Genomic DNA, 22,473 nt, shown 5'->3' on the forward strand with positions numbered 1-22,473 from the left:
TGTATAGTACGCCAACTGCCAAGATTACAGAAAGAGAACAAACATTTCAGTAACCGGACAAACAGTTCACAATGTTGAGGAAAAAAAAAAAAAAAAAAAAAAAAAAAAAAAAAAAAAAAAAAAAAAAAAAAATGGCACGACGAAGTTCTGAACACGGCTCGCCCACTTTCGTTTTTGTATTTTGTTCGTCATTGTTCGTTGTATTTGGTCGTAGCGCACGTCGCATGACACCCGTTGAAGTTCGTTCTTGATCCCTTCTCTCAGTTTCATTTATTACAGAGACCAGCCAGCTATGTGACCGAAAAGGCTGAGCTACCGTGCCGGCGCCCACTTGTCAGACCAACACCATGACCACTTATCCACGACGCCGATGCTTTGTTAGCGAACGGTCCAAGATTAAGAAGTGAATAAAGAGCAGCCTGTTTCTATTTTGCTGCTTTTTTCACAGTTCAGTACACCTTCGTGTTTTCATCCTTGATCTGTGTTCATTTTTTGACGGGCCATCTTACCATTAAATCTGAGGGGGGAGGGGGAGGGTGCGACGTGGAGTTTCACTTGTCAGTTGAATTAGAAACAGTAGAAACAGGCCAAAAATTCGTGTGTTACCTCGTCAGGTTTATGAGTTCTAGATATATCAGTCACGTTGCGTTCTTGCCTAAACACAGCAACCATAGCACAATGGCCATTCGCCATGACAGCTCGTTCCCTCTAGGAAAGTGTCGCGAGTGTCACACCAATGGTGGCTGTGTCACAATTGTGCCATACCTGGAGCCGTCATTCAGCAGGTACCAAGCAGGGACGTCACTTACACAGGTACGCCGTTCCTGTCTCTCTCACAGTCACCACATTTCGAGTGACATTCATCACTATCCAACGGGGACCAAGCAGAGGCCAAAGAGGTTGTCACATTAATATGGCCACCGTCTGTTCGACATCACCGTGCAACAACCACTAGCAGTGGAAGTTCCTATGGGAGCCGCGCGAACGTACCAAAGATGTCTGGGGATGTAGAAAACAGTACAGTCGTTGTCGTAGTAATGAAACGGAGTGATTTATCTACCGTCCAAAAGGGGATGATCATTGGATTCCACGCGAAGGGTAGAATCATCTCCGAAACGGTCAGTTTCGTAAGCTCTTCACGTGTCGCAGTGGTTAAAGTATACCGTGTACGGCAAAATAGCGTCGAGGCAACGGTGGTCCATCACAGCGCAGGGGTGAACGGCAGACACGGGGATGTGTGGGGGCGACTCCGTGCCACTGAACGCCCAGATGAACCAAGGGCCTGCGAACCATCTCTCGTCAACGACTGTTCAGTGTATGTTGCTGCACACGAATATCCGCAGCAGGCGCCTGTTTCGTGCACCCATTCTGAGTGCTGTTCATCCGCGATGAAAGCCGAAATCTGCACGGCAGTACCACATCTGAACATGGCGATAGGTGGCCGTTTCAAAAGAAGTAGTTTCATGCTCCATCCGACAGACGGCCGTTGGCATGTATGCCCGTGCAACAATCGTCGGAACGTTCCAGGCTGCAGCGAGAAGCGCTATAGTCTGGAGAACGTCATCGTGGCATTTTCTGGGTGATCTCGTCTCTCTGGAACGCGCAAAGGATTAACACAAGCACGCACCTCTACTTTGGGAACATGCCCACCACTCCGTGCAGTTTGTTATTCCTCGGCGCCATGGCGTCTTCCAGCAGCAAGATACACACAGCTCGCAGTGTACATGCTTAGCTGGAAAAGCACTGGAAAGAGTTTACTGCACTCCCTTTCTCACCAAAGTCCCCGGATTCAAACCCAGTCGAGAATATGTGGGACCATCTCGATCGGGCTGTCCGCGACATGGATTCTAAACTGAGAAACCTAGCTGGCCACGGAATTATTGTGGGCATAGCTCCTGTCGGTACCTTGCAGAATTTCACGGAATCTGTAACTGCACATCCGTGCTACAAGACGTGGTTATTGAGGCTTTGGACCATGTGGTCACACTAACGTGGCTGGACACTGGCGGAGCTCCAGGGTGACATAAGCAGTACTACAGACAACGTTCTCGACGTCACACTATCAGTGGGACAGCTCGCACGAACGGTGCCTAAAATGCAGGAGGTAGCCCCCGTCCTAGCCTGTAGATGAGGTCCAGCTCCAGTAACCCACTCCGTTTCGGATGGAATATTTTGACGCCTTGTTAGAAAAAACCAGTTGCTTCGACCAAGAGGCTCGTATTACATGCAGCGACGAAAATAGATAGTGCAATGCCACGAACACGTTGACCAAACGCTGCAACAAATATTCTACACTCCTGAAAATTTAAATAAGAACACCGTGAATTCATTGTCCCAGGAAGGGGAAACTTTATTGACACATTCCTGGGGTCAGATACATCACATGATCACACTGACAGAACCACAGGCACGTAGACACAGGCAACAGAGCATGCACGATGTCGGCACTAGTACAGTGTATATCCACCTTTCGCAGCAATGCAGGCTGCTATTCTCCCACGGAGACGATCGTAGAGATGCTGGATGTAGTCCTGTGGAACGGCTTGCCATGCCATTTCCACCTGGCGCCTCAGTTGGACCAGCGTTCGTGCTGGACGTGCAGACCGCGTGAGACGACGCCTCATCCAGTCCCAAACATGCTCAATGGGGGACGGATCCGGAGATCTTGCTGGCCAGGGTAGTTGACTTACACCTTCTAGAGCACGTTGGGTGGCACGGCATACATGCGGACGTGCATTGTCCTGTTGGAACAGCAAGTTCCCTTGCCGGTCTAGGCATGGTAGAACGATGGGTTCGATGACGGTTTGGATATACCGTGCACTATTCAGTGTCCCCTCGACGATCACCAGTGGTGTACGGCCAGTGTAGGAGATCGCTCCCCACACCATGATGCCGGGTGTTGGCCCTGTGTGCCTCGGTCGTATGCAGTCCTGATTGTGGCGCTCACCTGCACGGCGCCAAACACGCATACGACCATCATTGGCACCAAGGCAGAAGCGACTCTCATCGCTGAAGATGACACGTCTCCATTCGTCCCTCCATTCACGCCTGTCGCGACACCACTGGAGGCGGGCTGCACGATGTTGGGGCGTGAGCGGAAGACGGCCTAACGGTGTGCGGGACCGTAGCCCAGCTTCATGGAGACGGTTGCGAATGGTCCTCGCCGATACCCCAGGAGCAACAGTGTCCCTAATTTGCTGGGAAGTGGCGGTGCGGTCCCCTACGGCACTGCGTAGGATCCTACGGTCTTGGCGTGCATCCGTGCGTCGCTGTGGTCCGGTCCCAGGTCGACGGGCACGTGCACCTTCCGCCGACCACTGGCGATAACATCGATGTACTGTGGAGACCTCACGCCCCACGTGTTGAGCAATTCGGCGGTACGTCCACCCGGCCTCCCGCATGCCCACTATACGCCCTCGCTCAAAGTCCGTCAACTGCACATACGGTTCACGTCCACGCTGTCGCGGCATGCTACCAGTGTTAAAGACTGCGATGGAGCTCCGTATGCCACGGCAAACTGGCTGACACTGACGGCGGCGGTGCACAAATGCTGCGCAGCTAGCGCCATTCGACGGCCAACACCGCGGTTCCTGGTGTGTCCGCTGTGCCGTGCGTGTGATCATTGCTTGTACAGCCCTCTCGCAGTGTCCGGAGCAAGTATGGTGGGTCTGACACACCGGTGTCAATCTGTTCTTTTTTCCATTTCCAGGAGTGTATTTTCACGCCTATAGGACATGTGTATTAACATTTCATCCTTATGTGAGCTTATTTTGAGAATTTTCAATAGAGAAAAAGTAATTCTCACAGACAAAGAATGGTGTGAGATTATGATGGTTACTGAGTGTATCGAACATTACTGGAACTTTTCTGGCGTATATCGCCCGCGTACATTCATCTTACCGCCATCATTAGGACTTTGAGGATTGTCAATACAATGACTGCTGAAAGAGAGGTCAGGGCAACCGGGCATCAAGAACAGTAGGCGAAGGTGTCGCCACGAACCGCTTTTAACAGTTTACCGGAAGCTGAGGTGAAACCTCGTTAACGGCTGGCACCATACCACAGGCAGTAGCGATTTCCCAAACTCTTTCATGGAGCACCTACTCACTCCCCGCGGGGCAGCAGTGTTCCGCAGAACAAACTAGTATCGTCAAAATGTGCAAAACAACATGTAAATAATAATTAAATTTGGAAAATTATTAATAAAATACCATTTTATTACTTATCGTTGGAAAATAAAATACTAAACGAATTATTTGCAAAAAAAATGGAAAAACTAGTAGAAGCCTACCTCCGGGAAGAATAATTTGGACTGTGAAGACATGTAGGAACATATGAGGTAATACTGATCCTACGATTTACCTTGTGAGATAGGTTACGGAAAGGCAAACCTACGTTTATAGCATTTGTAGATTCAGAGAGCGCTTTTGACAATACTGACTGCAATACTCCCTTTAAAATTCTGACGGTAGCAAGAGTAAAATACAGGGAGCGAAAGGCTATTTTCAACTTGTAAATAAACCAGGTGACAGTTATAAGAGTCGAGGGGCATGAAAGGGAAGCAGTGGTTGAGAACGGAGTGAGACAAGGCTGTAGACTATCGCCGGTGTTATTCAGTCTGTGCCCTTACGAAGCAGTAAAGAGAACAACTTTAACTCCTACTCTAAATTTTCTGTTAAGGGAGAAGAATTAAAAACCTCGAGATTTGCTGACGACATCGTAATTCTGTCAGAGACAGCAAAAAACTTACTATCTATTCCGTTAAACTGCTCTTGTGTTTCATAAGGAGGATATAAGACGAACGTCAATAAAAGCGAGACAGGGGTAACGTGATGTGGTCGAATTAAATCAGATGATACTGAAGTAATTAGATCCGGAAACGATACGCTTAAAATAGACAGGTTTTGCTATTGGGCAACAAAAACTGATGACTGCCGAAATATAGGGGACATGAAGTGTACACGCAATGGCAAGAAAGGCGTTTCTGAAGAAGAGAAATTTGGTACATCGAATATAGAATAAAGTGTTGGGAAGTCTTTTCTGAAACTATTTGTATGGCGTGTAGCGTTGTATGAAAGTGAAACTTGGACGATAAACAGGTAAGACAAGAAGAGAAGAGAATAGACGATCTTGAAATGTGGTGCTACAGAAGACTGCTGAGGAATTAGATGGGTAGATCACTCAGATAATGAGAATGTACTGAACAGAACAGCGGACAAACGAAATTTGGAGCACAACCTGACTAAAAGGAGGACACGTTCTGAGACATCGAGGGATCCAGTTTAGTACTGGAGGGAAGTCTGGAGGGTAAAAATTGTAGAACGACAAAGAAATGAATACAGTAAGCAGATTCAGAAGGATGTAGGCTACAGCAGTTGCAGAACTGAGTAGCCAGTCTTCGAACTGAAAACCATAAGGACAACAGTTTTTATTAAATGATGATTAATTGAAACCCTCAGAAGCCGATAGGTGTTGTTGACATACCTTGATGGGGACAGCTGAAAATGTGTGCCCCGACTGGGACTCGAACCCGGGATCTCCTGCTTACGTGGCAGACGCTCTATCCATCTGAGCCACCGAGGACACAGATGAGTAGCACGACTGTAAGGACTTATCCCCTGCACGCTTCCCGTGAGATACACATTCCCAAACGGTCCACAATCTAGCTACGTAATGTTCCTAATAGATACATTCCCCAGCCACTCGTTACTCGCGCCCACTTAAGTTGACGATTCCCGTAAGAGTGGACGGGCAAAGTATCTATTAGGAACATTACGTAGCTAGATTGTGGACCGTGGCCGGTCGGGGCACACATTTTTAGCTGTCCCCATCGAGGTATCTCAACAACACCTGTCGGCAGCTGAGCGTTTCAATTAATCATTGTGTAGCTTCTCTAGAATAAATGGTCATCAATGGTATCTGTTCTTTCGATAACAGTTATTGTCTTCCTATACAGTTATTATTTAAGTTGTAGGAATCAATGAGAAAACCTTGTTTTATTCATTTTTAAAAAATTGTAATGACATTCAAAATGAACTAGGTGTCTCGTCAATGTATCAGGATTCATGAAATGTTTAATCAGAGGAAAATTTTGGGAACCCTTGGCAGCCAGAGTCAACCGGGCACTGTGTGTCATTCTGTGGAATTCATAGTTTGAATGCGGCACGTCTTGTCATCGCATCCCAGTCTCAGACATGTAGATCAGGACGTGGGCAGGTCAATCACGAATCCGTTTTAGCGTGAATTGTCGCATGGGATCTTGTACTATCCTGCTGGAGTATGTCAGTGTTCCTTCAGCAATTATGAAATCAGCCCTGTTGTGTACAATGGCTGCTGTCTCTAAATTGTGCGAATCAGATATTAATGGTGGGTTTGTAGTGACTGTCTTGTTACAACAGTAGATGCTGTTTCGTGTCTCATTAATTTCTATCCATGAGCACAGATTGCGCAGAACCTTACTTCAAAATAATGTGTGTCTGGAAAATTGCAGTAACGAAGGAAATGGTTGGTGTAAACTCATATATCATCAAACGATCAGTCATAACTAACCTTAAGTATGTCGTCCTGAATCTGCCGGTTATTAACCTAGTTGACTGAATTTAAGAAAACCTGATTAGCCGCAAAAACAAAAAAAAAAAACAAAAATGTATTGGGTGTTTTTTGGTGCATTTATTCCAAATGACATGTTTCGGGCTCTGCCCTACATGAGACTTTCTGGTGTAAACAATTTATAACAAATAACTTGTTACAGATTTTTTTAACACCAAATGTTAGCAAGAAAGCGTAAAATGGAACGAAGTATCAGAACCAATACATACCATCTACAGCAAAAATAACTTTGACAGCTTGTTCTTTACTCATACATTCACGAACCAAAAGATGACATACAATTTAAACATGAAAAATAGAAATGTTAGTCGTGAGAAGGACTACGGAAAACTGCTACTCCATTGTGCTCCTACTTGCCGTAATGAGGTGCCCTCTTGCACCGCGTGGTTAACTAGCAACGCGGCTATGGAAATTCCGATATGTTTACTGAGAATTGAAGCAGTAACCAACAGCAACTAAAAGTATATAGGTACATTAAGGGGACCACACCCTGCCTATCACCGAGCGAGGTGGCGCAGTGGTTAGCACACTGGACTCGCATTCGGGAGGACGACGGTTCAATCCCGTCTCCAGCCATCCTGATTTAGGTTTTCCGTGTTTTCCCTAAATCGTTTCAGGCAAATGCCGGGATGGTTCCTTTGAAAGGGCACGGCCGATTTCCTTCCCAATCCTTCCTTCACCCGAGCTTGCGCTCCGTCTCTAATGACCTCGTAGTCGACGGGACGTTAAACACTAACCACCACCACCACCCTGTCTATCTAACCCATGTTAATTTAGGCAAGTATTTGACCAATTTCTGAAAAAACTATTTGATGCAGGACCTTAATATTTTTACTGTATGTACATGATGCTAATAGAGTCAATTATACTAAAATCTACTTTATCCATTCTATAGTTTTTAAGAAATACTTTTTTAAATTTATTAACATAACGTATTAAGTTTTTTCTGCAGAAAAGATTTTTGTGAACTTCCTAATCGGGGAATATTAATTAATGCAGTACCGGAGGTGGTTTCCTTATGTTATGTAGAGTCTAAAATTTTCAGTACATATGTCCCATTATATCAGACACTATCACAGATAAATGAATGAAATTTTCAGTTTGCGGTAAATTGACTTCAAGAAGAAAACACTTTTAATTAAGTGCAAGTAACAAATTTAAACTATCCTGCTGCATATGATGGCCCTTCTTTGGCCTCTAGCATGTCTTCCAACTTCTTTTTCACCTTCCTGGAGGTTTGTCTTGCTTTCTTGATGATGGCCGAATTAGATGCAGACCTGTCTGCATCGGCTATTTTATCGCACTGTTGCAGCCCAGTGATCATATTTTCACCAGGATTAATTCCCAGCTTTTTCAGTACCCAACACTTTCCAATATTACCACCATTGAATGTGGTAACAGCAACATGAACTCTTTATTTCTAGGCATGCATACAATGAAACTCAGTTTTTGGAAGTCGGTTCCAAATTATGCTGTTGAAACATTCAATTGGGTTCTGTGTCTGCCTATGCAGACATTTCATTAGAAAGTCGAATGAGCCAAGTCTCTGAAAATCGGTTTAATTGCTGTAATACCAGCAGCAGGAAGAGAATGCTGGTGAGAATAAGATTCTCCAGTTGCCTGAGCCCTATTGTATTTTCACCACGGATTTTCTCCCGATGGGCACAATCCATGACATGGCTTATCATCAGTAGAGGACTTACGGAAGAATATGGCCCAAGAATCTCCGTTCATTGCCTCCAGATTTTCTTTATTTCTCCTAATTGCCTGTCCATAGTATACCTGCAAGTTTTCTATTTCAGTTTTAGTTAACTGACCCTGTCCAGTCAACAATTTTTCATCTTCCAATTTTTTTCCTCTCATATCAACAGCTAGTTTTCTCAGCCTTGTTCCCAAACGTTTCTGAACATGGCCTACACATTCTATTTTGCTAATAATGGCATCGCCATATGACCGAGTTCACCACATTGTTGTATGCCACCACCCAAATATTTGATGTACCGTACGTCTCTCGTTTCTACGGAGTAATTAAATATTTGTTGCACTCCATGAACTTCCATACCACCACTTGTTCCTCTAAACTTATAAAGAACACAACTGTGTGGCTGTTCATTGACTTTACAACATTTGCAATATTTAGACATTGTCTCCACATCTAACACATTGAATGGAGTACTGACTACCGGTGTCCACACTCGTGGCACAGAAGTATGTCCTCTTTTCTGCCATCAAGTGCAACTGCAATATCCGAACATCCATCATTTTCTGTCACTGCTTCCCCATCAGCCAGTTTCATGCTTTCCTCACTGCAATATTAGAGAAAGCTGTGTGCGAGGTCAGTCAGTTTTTCAAATTTATTTGGTGGTTGATGTAAGCTCATCACTGAACAAAATGTTCTCCCTGTAGCCAAGCCCTTGCCAATGGATCGTAAGGCATAAACTAATCTAGTATTGATTTCATAAGGGCCACTTGCATCTGGTTTCGAAGAACTCGTAAATGAAATCACAGCTGAGCATTTAGTGCAAATTAAATCCAATGTCAGTGGAAGAAAAGGCCTAGCAATTACACTCTCACAAATTTTCACACTCTAGACAGTGTGGTGAGTCACACATTGCACAAATTTAGAAATTGCATCTGATAATATTCTCAAATTTATAATAATGTTACTGCACCCCTTGTCACTTACAGTAAGTTCGTTGTGACTCTCTTGAAATGGTGAGAGCTTCTTTGATGATGCACTTGTTGAATTACAGCCGGCCGGTGTGGCCGTGCGGTCTAGGCGCTTCAGTCTGGAACCGCGTGACCGCTCCGGTCGCAGGTTCGAATCCTGCCTCGGGCATGGATGTGTGTGATGTCCTTAGGTTGGTTAGGTTTAAGTAGTTCTAAGTTCTAGGGGACTAATGACCACAGATGTTAAGTCCCATAGTGCTCAGAGCCATTTGTTGAATTACAATTAGAAGCATCGTTGGCAGGCGACATAACCTCTTGTACGGAAAGCTTTCTGAACTTGTTTCCTCTAAATTGTCGTTTCTCGAAAACGCCTTTACGTTTCGTCATCTTCAATAAACACAACGAAACACACGTTAACAAGCACTGCGAGTAGTTGTTATACTCACCTTTGCAATCACACTTGAGCAAAACTAACCTCGTGTTTGAAAGCGTGTTGTTTACGAACAGCATAAACAAAAGAATACCGACCGTTGCATTCAAATGACAGCCAACACACTCGGGAGTAAAAAAAATCCCTAACGTGCAATGTAGGGGATATAAAGATCCAAAATATATGCAGAAAAGTACGTGCCACGCCCACTTTTGTCACCCAAACACACGTGGTAAGAAAATTCTCTTTAAATGCTCGAAAAAAAAAAAAAAAAAAATTTCAGCAAAATGCTATTCAGAGTACTTAAAAAACAATTTCCGGTTTTCATCATATGTCGATAGATCAAGGTTTCATTTAAGTGGACCACACCGTGATTCAGGTCGACAAAATCGGATTGCAGCAGCACAAAGAACAAGTACATTAAGATATTTTTTTTACACAATTCTCTGTCTTGGAAAGGCACGATTTGTCGAAGATTACAAAAAGGATCTGATAAGAAGTGTAATTGCAAATCTAGACTGTTCGTCAAACATAAGACAATTGTTCCATCCTCTGGTTCATTATTGCGGTTATCGATGTGCCAAACTGTTTATGTCCGTTGAAACAGTAAAAAAACAACAAAACATATGTAGCGTGCCTGCACGTAAAAAGTGGTAAAGGGAAAGGTGATTGCCTGCCTGCACTTAAACACAATAAAAGAAGCATCACTGTAGTATACAGGCACGAGATTGTACCTTTCAACATATTTTAATATTTACTTATATTAAAAAATTAACGTACCAGAATTATAGAAAAATTTGTACTACTGTGATCAGTGAATCAAGACATACGGAAGGGAGTGTACATTTCAACGTTCAGAATTTCTCTTTTTTTTATTTAAAAGATAACATAATTACAAAAGGTCTTGTCTTGATTTGTCATTGCGCTGCCTGACTAAACGACAAACGTTGATATTTATTATTTTTTGTGCCCTACAATGGTTAGTGAACACGTTAGTTTACACTGGAATCGCATTCGGGAGGACGACGGTTCAATCCCGCGTCCGGCCATCCTGATTTAGGTTTTCCGTGATTTCCCTAAATCATTCCAGGCAAATGCCGGGATGGTTCCTCTGAAAGGGTACGGCCGACTTCCTTCCCCATCCTTCCCGAGACCGATGACCACGCTGTCTGGTCTCCTTCCCCAAAACAACCAACCAACACGTTTGTTTGGTAAATAGACAGCCACCTCTCCCTTTAAGACATTTTCCTCCTGAACCACTGATGAACCTATTTCATAAAAGTAGTTGCGACAGTTATGATGGTTTTTTTAGTCCTGACGATTTGTTGTGAGAGGCACGTAAAAGATATTTCTTACTACTACTACTACTACTGATTTTCTCGTTGATTAGCTGTTCTGGAGCCACTTGACTGAATTCATGTATTTCCAATCCCTCCAAAATGTCCAGACTGTTTCCCTTCCTCTCTGTGTGCAGAATAGTCATGCTACTTTCTGATTCTGCCAGCATACTGCTTCTATCTTCTAAATGAAAACCTAATGCGCAACTGTTGCTCGTACACCCATGTTCTTTATATCTCGTTCTGTATTCTCGCCCTGTTTATCCCATGTAAAAACAGTCTCATGATCCTCAAATTTTGTAAAACTGGACTGTATAAAATAATTTATTTTGCACGGGTTCCAGACTAAGCCTCAACATGTTTCCCAAACTGTTTGTTAACCGTTTGGAAACCTACCTGGACGTTGAACTTTTTCGAGCAAGTTTGTAGTCCTTGCAGTCCTCTTTCTGAAGATGGTCCGAAAAAAAATAAAATAGAAAGCAAAAGCTGTTCACCTGGCCTCCTAGCCGCGCGGGGTAGCCGTGCAGTCTTAGGCGTCTTGTCACGGTACGCGCGGCTCCCTCCGTCGGAGGTTCGAGTCCTCCCTCGTGTGTGTGTGTGTGTGTGTGTGTGTGTGTGTGTGTGTGTGTGTGTGTGTGTGTGTGTGTGTGTGTGTCGTTCTTAGCGTAAGTTAATCTAACTTAAACTAAGTAGTGTGCAAGCTTAGGGACCGATGACCCCAGCAGTTTGATTCCATAAGACCTTACCACATATTTCCAAAATTGTTACGTGGCCTAATATTCGATTCATCGTATGCATTTCAGAGACCGATCTGTACAATTATTTCGACAAAGATTCGATGAATAAGGAAATTGGGACAAAACTTTGTGGTACTGCAATGTGAGTTTTATGTTGTACTTTCTTATACTTTGCTAAACTGCAGATTACAAAATACTTAGCCCAGACATTAAATCCCATGCATGAAAATAGTAAGCTCACGACTGAAAAGGAAGGCACCCTTACTTTTTTATTCAAAGATATTTGGGAACATGAAGTCTATGAATTCCTCAAAGGAGCTAAATAAAACCATTTCCAGACCATGATCCGTTCAGTTGGATCAAAGAGCCCAGTCCATTGCATATGAAGTCCACACCATTTTGGATCCACTACCTGCTTGCACGTGCCTTGCTGGCAACTTAGGTCGATGGCTTCGTGGAGTTAGCAGCACACTCGAAGCCTACCAACAGCTCTTAGCAACTGAAATCGACACTCATCTGACCAGGCCGTGGTCTCCCAGTCTTGTATGGTCCAACCAATACGATCACGATCCCGATCCCAAGCCCAGGAGGGGGCCATGCAGGCGATGTCGTGCTGTCAGCAAAGACACTTGCATTGTAGTCTGCTGCCATAGTCCGTTAACACCAAATTTCACCGCACCGTCATAACGGATAGATGCGTCATACGTTCCACATCGATTTGTGCAGTTATTTCACGCAGTGTTGCTTGTCTGAGTGGATTTGTCAGTGCTAACAAACACCGCTGCTCTAGGTCGTTAAGGGAAAGCAGGCCACTGCGTTATCCGTGCTGAGTGGTAATGAAATTCGCAATCTCAGCACACTTTTGAAACTGTGGATCTAGGAATACTGGATTCCGTAACGATTCCCGAAATGCAATGTACCATGTGTGTAGCTGCAACTACAATTCCACATTAAAAGTCTGACGTTATTATGACCGCATGACAAAATATGTGGGATTTGCAGTGCTGTAAACATCATTGTTAAATCCTACCATGAAACCACAATATTCGCGCCTAATGGCAACAGGGGGCGGGATTAAAGGTATCCAAAATGGTTCAAATGGCTCTGAGCACTATGCGACTTAACTTCTGAGGTCATCAGTCGCCTAGAACTTAGAACTACTTAAACCTAACTAACCTAAGGACATCACACACATCCATGCCCGAGGCAGGATTCGAACCTGCGACCGTGGCGGTCCCGCGGTTCCGTAAAGGTATCCACTGGTGAACACAGCACGAGACTTCAGAGTGTAGTTTAACTGTTTAGTCGACGAGTAACTCACAACAGTTGGACAGTGCTAATAGTGTTGATACAAAACAGAGCACTGGCTATAATACATAAAGGAAACATTGCATTATACCTACAGAAACAGATGCTAGCTGTTAATCTTGATGTTAAATTGGCTGGAAAGTTATTTGTTGTGCTGCAAGAAGTTGGAGGTGCTCTGCCCCATACGAATCTATCCCACGGGCGTGGTCTTGCCAAGGCAGTAGGAAATATTTACGTCACAGGAAGAGAGAGTGGGGAAAATTGGCGTAAGATAACTGCAGTTATGGTATGAGCACTGCTTTTGGCCAATATCTGGTCAAAAACTTTGCTTTTGCTTGATTCCTGGTCTGCGTATAAGAACCTACTCCTTTCGAGCAAACCATCCCTCCTGAAAAGTGCGTCACGTTGCAGTTATTACCACCTGGAACCATTGGATCAATTCAGCTTGGACTTTTTTCCGTGCATACAAAATGTATTATCGCACTATCTGCAACTACGCCTTAAAGAATAGCCAGTTTCATAATAAGCACGGCCAGCCGGTGTGGCCGAGCGGTATTAGGCGCTTCAGTCTGGAATTGCGCGACGCTACGGTCGCAGGTTCGAATCCTGCCCCGGGCATGGATGTGTGTGATGTCCTTAGAACTACTTAAACGCAAGTAACCTAAGTTCTAGGGGACTAATGACCTCAGATGTTAAGTCCCATAGTGCTCAGAGCCATTTGAACCATAATAAGCACCGGTGGAATGTGACGGCATGCAGCCGAATGCGAGCCAGTCTCTTGTGGAGCTTATCACCCCGTCAAACAATATGATTCAATACGCTTTCTTTAACAGTAGGTACCTAGCTGAACGTGTGGCTCGGTTTGTAACTTCTTCAGTCTTGATGTTGCAAACTTTTGTGATCACTGTGGCTCGCCACGTCCGTTTTGTGAAGTGTGATACATATACCTCATACAAGATTGATCGCTGCATCTCCTGGACAATCATTTTCTGTCGCCCGCCTGATGCAAATGACGAGTCATTGGCAGCAAGTATTTTTCATGTCATAACTGCTGATACAACACTTACAGGCCACCATCAACAGTCCGTCTTCGTAGTTGAAAGTTCGTAACCCATCAAGCAATCCTCTTATCAGCCTGACTCCATTTTTCGGAGGCTTCTGCATCTCTGAGTAACTGGTCCCATGTCTGGAGTGTCTTCTCCTTTATCTGATCTATCAATGCTCTCGGTCGTCTTGCCTGCAATTTTTCCCTTCGACTTTGCCTTGAACGATCATCTTTTGCAAGTTATCCTGCTGTTGTCGAATTATGTGACCAAAGAACTGCAGTATTTGTCAGATTCTGGACAACCTCTTCTGCATCCTAATTTCTAAAGGATTGATTTGTTGTTCCATTTCTCCAGCCATGATATTCTCAGCAACCACCTACATGCATGCATTTCAAAAGCATGAATTCTTTTTCAGTGCCCTTCATTATCCATGTTTCAGTGCCTTAAAGGAAAACAGAACAACAAAGATTCCAGCAATCTCATTGTAATATGTCTGGTTAGCATTCAGTCTTTCACAACTGACTGTCAGCTTCGATGAAGCATCCCTACCCAGAACAATCCTATGTCTACCTGTGCTATGTGGCTCAGAAATATGGTGGCTCTACACTGAAAATACAACAAAGTCTTCAATTCATATTCTGATACCACACCAGTAGCCAGTAATGACTCACCTCTGTCAGTAATCATGGTCTTGGTCTTGTTCTTGTTAATAGACAATCCACGTTTCTCACTTTCTCCCTTAGTAGTTCTTTCATTTCCACTTGTGTTTCTACACGCAGTGTGGTGTCATCAGAAAATTTTGAATTCCTGTTACTGCGTCGTCCTATTCACATCTCTCCAGTCGAGCCATGAGGACTTTTTCTCAGAACATATTCTCCATAGATGTTAAATAGAACCGGCGATAAAATGCGCCCCTTTCTGACTCCTTTACATGGTTCAAAAGGACTTTACACTGACAGATTGGATATAAGTATTTAGATATTTTTGGTAAGGGTAGTAAGATGATCAGAAAAGGCTATTTCTGACAGTACATTCCACAGTTCTTTCCATCGATCACAGTCGAAAACCTTGCTACAGTCCAAGAAACGAAGAACTAATGGGGTGTTGAACTCCTTACATTTTGCAGTTAGCTGTCTGAGAATCTGCACTTACGTTCCTTTATTATGCACAATGTCGAACTCAGCTTGCTCTGGCGGTATTTCTTCATCTAAGCAGGAAGTCAGGAATTCATTGATGACATTTAGAAGAATCTCGCTGCCATGTGCAATTAATGAAATGGTTCTGTAATTCTCCCAACGCTTTGCGATTCCTTTCTTATGAAACGGAATCATCACCGACTTTGTCAAGTCCTCTGTCCTTCTGCCGTTATTCCATGTACTGTTAAATATTTAATGTTGATTGTCAAACCAAAATCTCCAGATGCTTTGATTATTTTGCCAGTAACCCTTAACTCACGAGGTGTGGTCTCTCAAACCGCGCGAAAGTTTTCAATCTCTCTCTCTCTGCAAGTTCAATTCGAATAGAATGCTCCTAAATCACCCCTACCCTTCTTAAGTCACCACGCCTGTAATGTTTTGCTGTCGGTTGCATTAGTGCCTTCGTTGTTTGATGCTGACACGTGATGCTGACAAGTGACAGGGTCTCTTAAACCATACCCTGTGAACTACGTACCTGGTTTCTTCAGTCCAGTACAAAATGTGTGGGCATTAACTTGTCATCAAACTTAGGATGGTGAAAACTGAAATGTTATTCGATGGATGATTGTGGATGTGAGTACATCAATAAACAGACGAAAAAGGCGAAGATTTTACAATATTCAGTGATCACAGTTCTGCTAGCGAACAAGACGTTCTCTCAGAGGAAGAACTTGAAAACAACTTGATGGGGATCTTTCTGTTTCTTCAGTAAAGTAGTTAAACTGTTAATTAAAATCAAATGTGTCCTGAGTGATGATAAAAAATGTAGATCACAGTACTGAATCTCAGTCTTGCAATTTCTTTTCACACTCATCAATTATAATTTTTATGTGTAAATTTAAACCCTGGAACATTTTCTTGCTACAGATAGTTTATACGAACTATTTAAAAAAGCCGCAAAAAAGTTTTTGATTTTGTGTGATAAAAATTCTTTGTTAATTTAATTGCGCTAAATAATGCCTACAGTATTTTACTTTTCATTTACGTCAATTATTTGTACAATTTCAAATGGTTTTAGCCTCAAATCTTGGGCTGAAGTCACAGGTCCCAGAGACCCCACCTCGTAGTATATGCTACAGAAAAGTCACCACGTGAGTTAAGGGGTAATAAAGTCAGGTCTAGGTGGTGGTGGTGGTGGTGGTGGTGGTGGTGGTGATATTTGGTTTGTGGGGCGCTCAAGTGCACAGTTATTAGCACCTGTAAAAAAGTCCAGACCCTTCACCGTCCAGACCCTTCACCGTCCAGAATAGTAACTGGATGTTTGTTCTGTCCATCAGTTAGTCTCCGCCCGGCGAAAATCCCTGACGCGGCCGGGAATTAAACCCGGGTCCCAGAGATCCATAGACAGTAACACTAACCACTAGGCCACGAGCTGCGAACGTACGTCCAAAGCAAGACGTGTGTGTAGTGGGTGGACTATGTGACCAAACCTGTAACCGCCACTGCACTAAAACTACGAATTGAGAAAAGTAATTTACTATCAGACAATAGAAAATCCAGGACGGAATGTACGAATATTATGAAAAGGAAACTTGCTACTCATCATATAGCGGAGATGCTGAGTCGCAGATAGCCACAACAAAAAGACTGTCACAAATAAACAAATCAAGCATTCGGCCGCTAAGGCCTTCGTCAACAATAGATATCTCTCTCTCACACACACACACACACACACACACACACACACACACACACACACACACACAAGCAGCAAGCGATGGGAGTGGTGACCAGGTGGGGGTAAGGAGGAAGCTGGGGTAGGAAGGGATAGTGAAGAAGGGCAGAAGCAAAAAATACTGTGGTGGTGGAATAACAGGTGTGTAGTGCTGGAATGAGAACGGACTGGATAGGTGAGGACAGTGACTAACGACTTACACAATCAATAACAGAGTCTTACAAAACTGTGATAATGGTAATGACCTTTTGAAAACACACTATGTAATCAAAAGTATCCGGACATCCCCAGAAACATACGTTTTTGATATGTGCATTGTGCTGCCACCTACTGCCAGGTACCCCATATCAGCGACCTCAGTAGTCATCAGACATCGTGAGAGCAGAAAGGGGCACTCCGCGGAACTCACGGACTTCGAACTTGGTCAGGTGATCGGGTGTCACTTGTGTCATACGTCTGGGCCTAGGGATGTTTACGAGTGTGGAAATCTTGTGTACACTGTTTCCGATGTGATAGTGAAGTGGAAACGTGAAAGGACACGTACAGCACAAAAGCGTAGATGTCGACCTACTCTGTTGACTGACAGAGACCGCAGACAGTTGAAGAGGGTCTTAATGTGTAATTGACAGACATCTATCCAGACCGTCACACAGGAATTCCAAACTGCATCAGGATCCATTGCAAGTACTATGACAGTTAGGCGGGAGGTGAAAAAAACTTTGATTTCATGGTCGAGCGGCTGCTCATAAGCCACACATCACGAAATGGCAAACGACGCTTCGCTTGGTGATGAGGCGTAAACATTGGACGATTGAACAGTGGAAAAATGTTGCGTGGAGGACGAATCACGGCACACAATGTAGCGATCCGATGGCAGGCTGTGGGTATGGCGAATGCCTGGTGAACGCCATCTGCCAGCGTGTGTAGTGGCAACAGTAAAATTCGGAGGCGGTGGTGTTATGCTGTGGTCGTGTTTTAATGGCCGGGGCTTGCACCCCTTGTTTTGCGTGTCACTATCGCAGCACAGTCCTACACTCAGTGTTAAGCACCTTCTTGCTTCCCACTGTTGAAGAGCACTTCAGGGATGGCGACTGCATCTTTCAACATGATCGAGCACCTGTTCATAATGCATGGCCTGTGGAGGAGTGGTTACACTATAATATCCCTGTAATGGACTGGCCTGCACAGAGCCCTGACCTGAATCGTATAGAACGCCTTTGGGATGTTTTGGAACGCAGACTTCGTGCCAGGCCTCACAGACCGTCATCGATACCTCTCTTCACGGAGCGCTGCACTGAGGAAAGGGCTGCCATTCCCAACAAACTTTCCAGCACCCGATTGAACGTATGTCTGCGAGAGGCTAAGGGTGGGCCAACACCATACTGAATTCCAGCATTACCAGTGGAGGGCGCGACGAACTTTTACGTCATTTTCGGCCAGATGTCCGGATACTTTTGTTCACATAGTGTAATTTGGATTCGTGACAAACGCAATCGAATCGCTGGGTTTTTACCCCTCAGAAAATTTCATTTTACCCCTCAGGGGATAATTACCTCCCCCTGCCCTCCTCCGCCACCGGTTGGGAACCACTGGTGTGGATGCACGTGTACTGTCCTCCAGCAGCACGCGCTGTCACAGGTTTCACTGTGCGTGGGAGACGGCGCTGGAGGGCTGGCCACCTCGACGCTGGAGACTTGTACGGACGGTCTGAGGTGCAGCGCCGGCGACGAGGCGTGCACACAGCCGGAGCTGTCCGAGTGCCGCAGCGGCAGCGCCAACGGCTTCGAGTGCCGGGCCGCCGGCTACTTCCCTGACCCGTACAACTGCAGCATCTACCATCTCTGTCCCAACGTCGGGGACCCCAACTACGTCACTGGCACCTGCACCGGCGCCTGGGCTTACAACCCGCTAACCACCGACTGCAGGTGAGCTACCGCCGTGGTCGAGGGATTGTACACAGCAAATGGATGTAGTGTCGAGAATGTGTGACAGTGAAATAGCAGTACCCTCAAATACATTACAACTCACAACACGTCGAATTTGACAAGCAAATAGTACAAAAAGTTAATACATTAAAATACACAGGGTGTACAAATTCTAGGGATTGATCGATGAGAGGATTCGGAACAAAACAGATCTAATCAACTTATCTCCACAAATGTATCGTTTCCAGGCTAGAGACTAATTATTCAGTCACACATTGTTACAGAGCCTGCAGTCTAATACGTGCTGTACCATGCAGCCATAGTTACACCATTTGCTGAAAATGGTTTCCATGTGCCTCAAAACATGCTACATCACACACATGCATGTGATGTCTCACGTTATCACCTAGGCTGTATCTCAACGGTGTCAAAAGCACCATGAATACGCTGCTCCATTGCCTCCACATCTGGAATGGGCTCTGCATACACAATACACTTGATGTGGTCCCATAACGAGAAATCGCACGGGTTGAGATCTCCTGAACGATGCTGGCCATGCAACTTAAGCCCCTGGTCCGACTCATCAATCAGGGGAGACACAATTGAGATGCGTCCAGATGTTGATGTTGCTCCGGCTCATTTCACCATTAAGTAGCAGCGACATAACTCTTCGAATCTTCAATGGCACTTTTCCCAGCAGGGGACGCAAAATCCCCACAAGAAACGCCAACAGCAGTTCCTCCCACGTTGCCTAACTGGCTGGAAGGCCGGTCCCAAAACATGGTCGCCAATTATCCCGCACACACATTCCAGCTGCAGTAATACTGATGATTCGCTGTCACCACACCGTGGGGGTTCTGCATACTATCCCACAGATTACCGTTATGAAAGTTGAAGATACCACTCTGTGTAAAGGTGGCCTCAACTATGACATTGATGGATGAAACAAATCCCCCAATAGTGGTTGCCTTGTGAAGAAACCAGTGAGAAAACTGCTCCCAACGTGGAAAATAACTGTCGCTAGTAAGCCTGCACATACCGTAGGAGATAACTGTTACTACCCTTGTCATGGAGAACGTTCCACATGGTTGTCTGGCTTACGCTGTGCTGGCAGGCAAACTGACTTGTACTGACACCAGAGACTGAGGAAAATTTGATTACTGACGTGGCGGTCGCCTTCCGTAGTGTTACTCTTCAGGTATGACATTATTTCCTGCTTCCTGATACGACCCTGTCTCGGACAATGGGTGAAACACTTTCTGCAGCCAAACGCTTTGGTCGTTGTCGGCGGGGACAGGTCTCCTGATAGAACCTTGCTGCCCGCCGCCCACTGCCATTGGCCTTCCTGTAAGTAAACACCATGTCGCCAAGCTCTCGGAACTACTGCCTACCGCTTGGATCTGGAACCGTGCGGCTGCTACGGTGACAAGTGCGAATCCTGCGTCGGGCATGGATGTGTGTGTGAGGTTAGTTAGAACTACTTAAAGCTAAGGACGAGTTCTAGGGGACTGATGACAGATGTGAAGTCCCATAGTGCTCAGAGCCATTTGAACCACTGCCTACAACGCTGTATCACATCCACTACAAGGTGAGCACGAGAAGTTAGTCAATCGTACACATTACCAATATGGCATGAGAGGGCGCTAGGGTATAACGCATGAAAAACATTACAACCCTCTAGGAGGGAACCACGCTTACTGTAACTGTGGTTCAGTATGCAATGTATCATGTAGTTACAGTCTCTGTAACAAAATATGATTGAATAAATGGTCACTAGCATGGAACCCATGCATTTCCAGGCATAAGCTCATTCGACCTTTTTTGTTCCGTATCCTCTCATCGATCAACACGGTGAAAAAAATAACCCTGTATGTGGTGTGGTACCATATATTGGGTATGTAATGAAATGCAAAGTAAGTCTGTTTCTCTGGAACTATACACAGAAGGTTCGCAAAGGAAGTCTGTACAGATACTCTGGTGAAGTTCTATACAGAGTGTTTGAAACTTACCATTACAAACTTCTGTGACTCGTAGAGGGGAGGGAGCACATCTTGCATAGCAACCCTTGTCCAGAAACGTACTGTTTTTGTTCTACGACCGTTTCAATCAAGATTAACTCATCCACTTCCACCTCAGGAATTGAATTAGGTGACGCACTACAGTTATTAGGTTGCATTTGAAAGGAAACATAACGAAACCTCCATGTATCAGTTAATACAAACGCATGTGCTTAACACTTAAACATTTTGTTTTGGAATAATGTGAACACCTAGAGCCCAGCGTACTGTATGAACAGAACAGTACTGATCCATTACAATAGTGCATGGATATGGTAACGTTGTTACAGACATAGTACCTACGAAGCATGTTCTGGTGCACACTTTCCATCCCACCTGGCCTCTGTTCAGTTTCTAGTGCAAGCCCAGAATTCGTACGGGCATATCTTCCTCTGCCTCTACAGGAGTCTCATAAATTAAACTTGGCATAAAGTTCCAACCCTCGTATTATGTACCCACAAACTCCTACGACTTGAGGAAAGGAGTAACAGGAATTTCCGAATATCCTGTACAATGAAATTCAAAGAAAGTTACTATTTCAGTGGAACTATACAATCAACCTTGGCAAAGGAAGTGCAGAGAGTTACGCTGCTCAACTACACTGTGATCAAAAGAATCCGGACACCCCCAGAAACATACGTTTTTCATATTAGGTGCACTGTGCTGCCACCTTCTGCCAGGCACTCCATATCAGCAACCGCAGTAGTCATTAGACATCGTGAAAGAGCAGAATGGGGCGCTTCGCGGAACTCACGGACTTCGAACGTAGTCAGGTGATTGGACCTAGGGATGTTTAAGAATGCGGAAATCTAGCGTACAGACGTATGACACAAGTGGCACCCACTTTTTCCGATTTGATAGTGAAGTGGAAACGTGAAGGAATACGTACAGCACAAAAGCGTAGAGGCCAACTCCGTCTGTTGACTGACAGACTGCCGACAGCTGAAGAGGGTCGTAATGTGTAATAGGCAAACATCTATCCAGACCATCACACGGGAATTAAAAACTGCATCAGGATCCACTGCAAGTACTATGACAGTTAGGCGGGAGGTGAAAAAAACTTAGATTTCATGGTCGAGAGGCTGCTCATAAGCCACACATCACGAAATGCCAATCGACGCCTCGCTTGGTGTATGGAGCGTAAACACTGGACGATTTAAAAGTGGAAAAACGTGTGGAGTGACGAATCACGGTACACGCTGTAGCGATCCGATGGCATGGTGTGAGTATGTTGAATGCCCGGTGAACGTCATCTGCCATCGTGTGTAGTGCCAACAGTAAAACTCGGAGGCGGTGGCGTTAAGGTGTGGTCGTGTTTTTCATGGGCGGGGCTTGCACCCCTTGTTGATTTGCGTGACAATATCACAGCACAGGTCTACATTGATGGATTAAGCACCTTTCCACTGTTGCAATCGCCATCGCCGAATTGCTCTTCATCTGTCAACACGATCGAGCACCTGTTCGCAATGCACGGCCTGTGACG

At 44.8% G+C, this 22,473-nt stretch overlaps 1 protein-coding gene across 1 annotated transcript in view; it reads left to right on the forward strand.

The window, feature by feature from the left end:
* Window positions 1–678: 678 nt before the first annotated feature.
* LOC126482202 (uncharacterized) overlaps window positions 679–22,473 on the forward strand; it is a 46,181-nt gene continuing 24,386 nt past the window's right edge. The window contains exons 1-2 of the mRNA XM_050106181.1: window positions 679–813; window positions 18,647–18,933. Of these exons, the coding sequence (XP_049962138.1) occupies window positions 679–813; window positions 18,647–18,933 (422 nt within the window). The remainder of the gene's footprint in view (window positions 814–18,646; window positions 18,934–22,473) is intronic.

Source organism: Schistocerca serialis, chromosome 5 (genome assembly GCF_023864345.2).
Source record: "Schistocerca serialis cubense isolate TAMUIC-IGC-003099 chromosome 5, iqSchSeri2.2, whole genome shotgun sequence".
NCBI classification, from domain to species: domain Eukaryota; kingdom Metazoa; phylum Arthropoda; class Insecta; order Orthoptera; family Acrididae; genus Schistocerca; species Schistocerca serialis.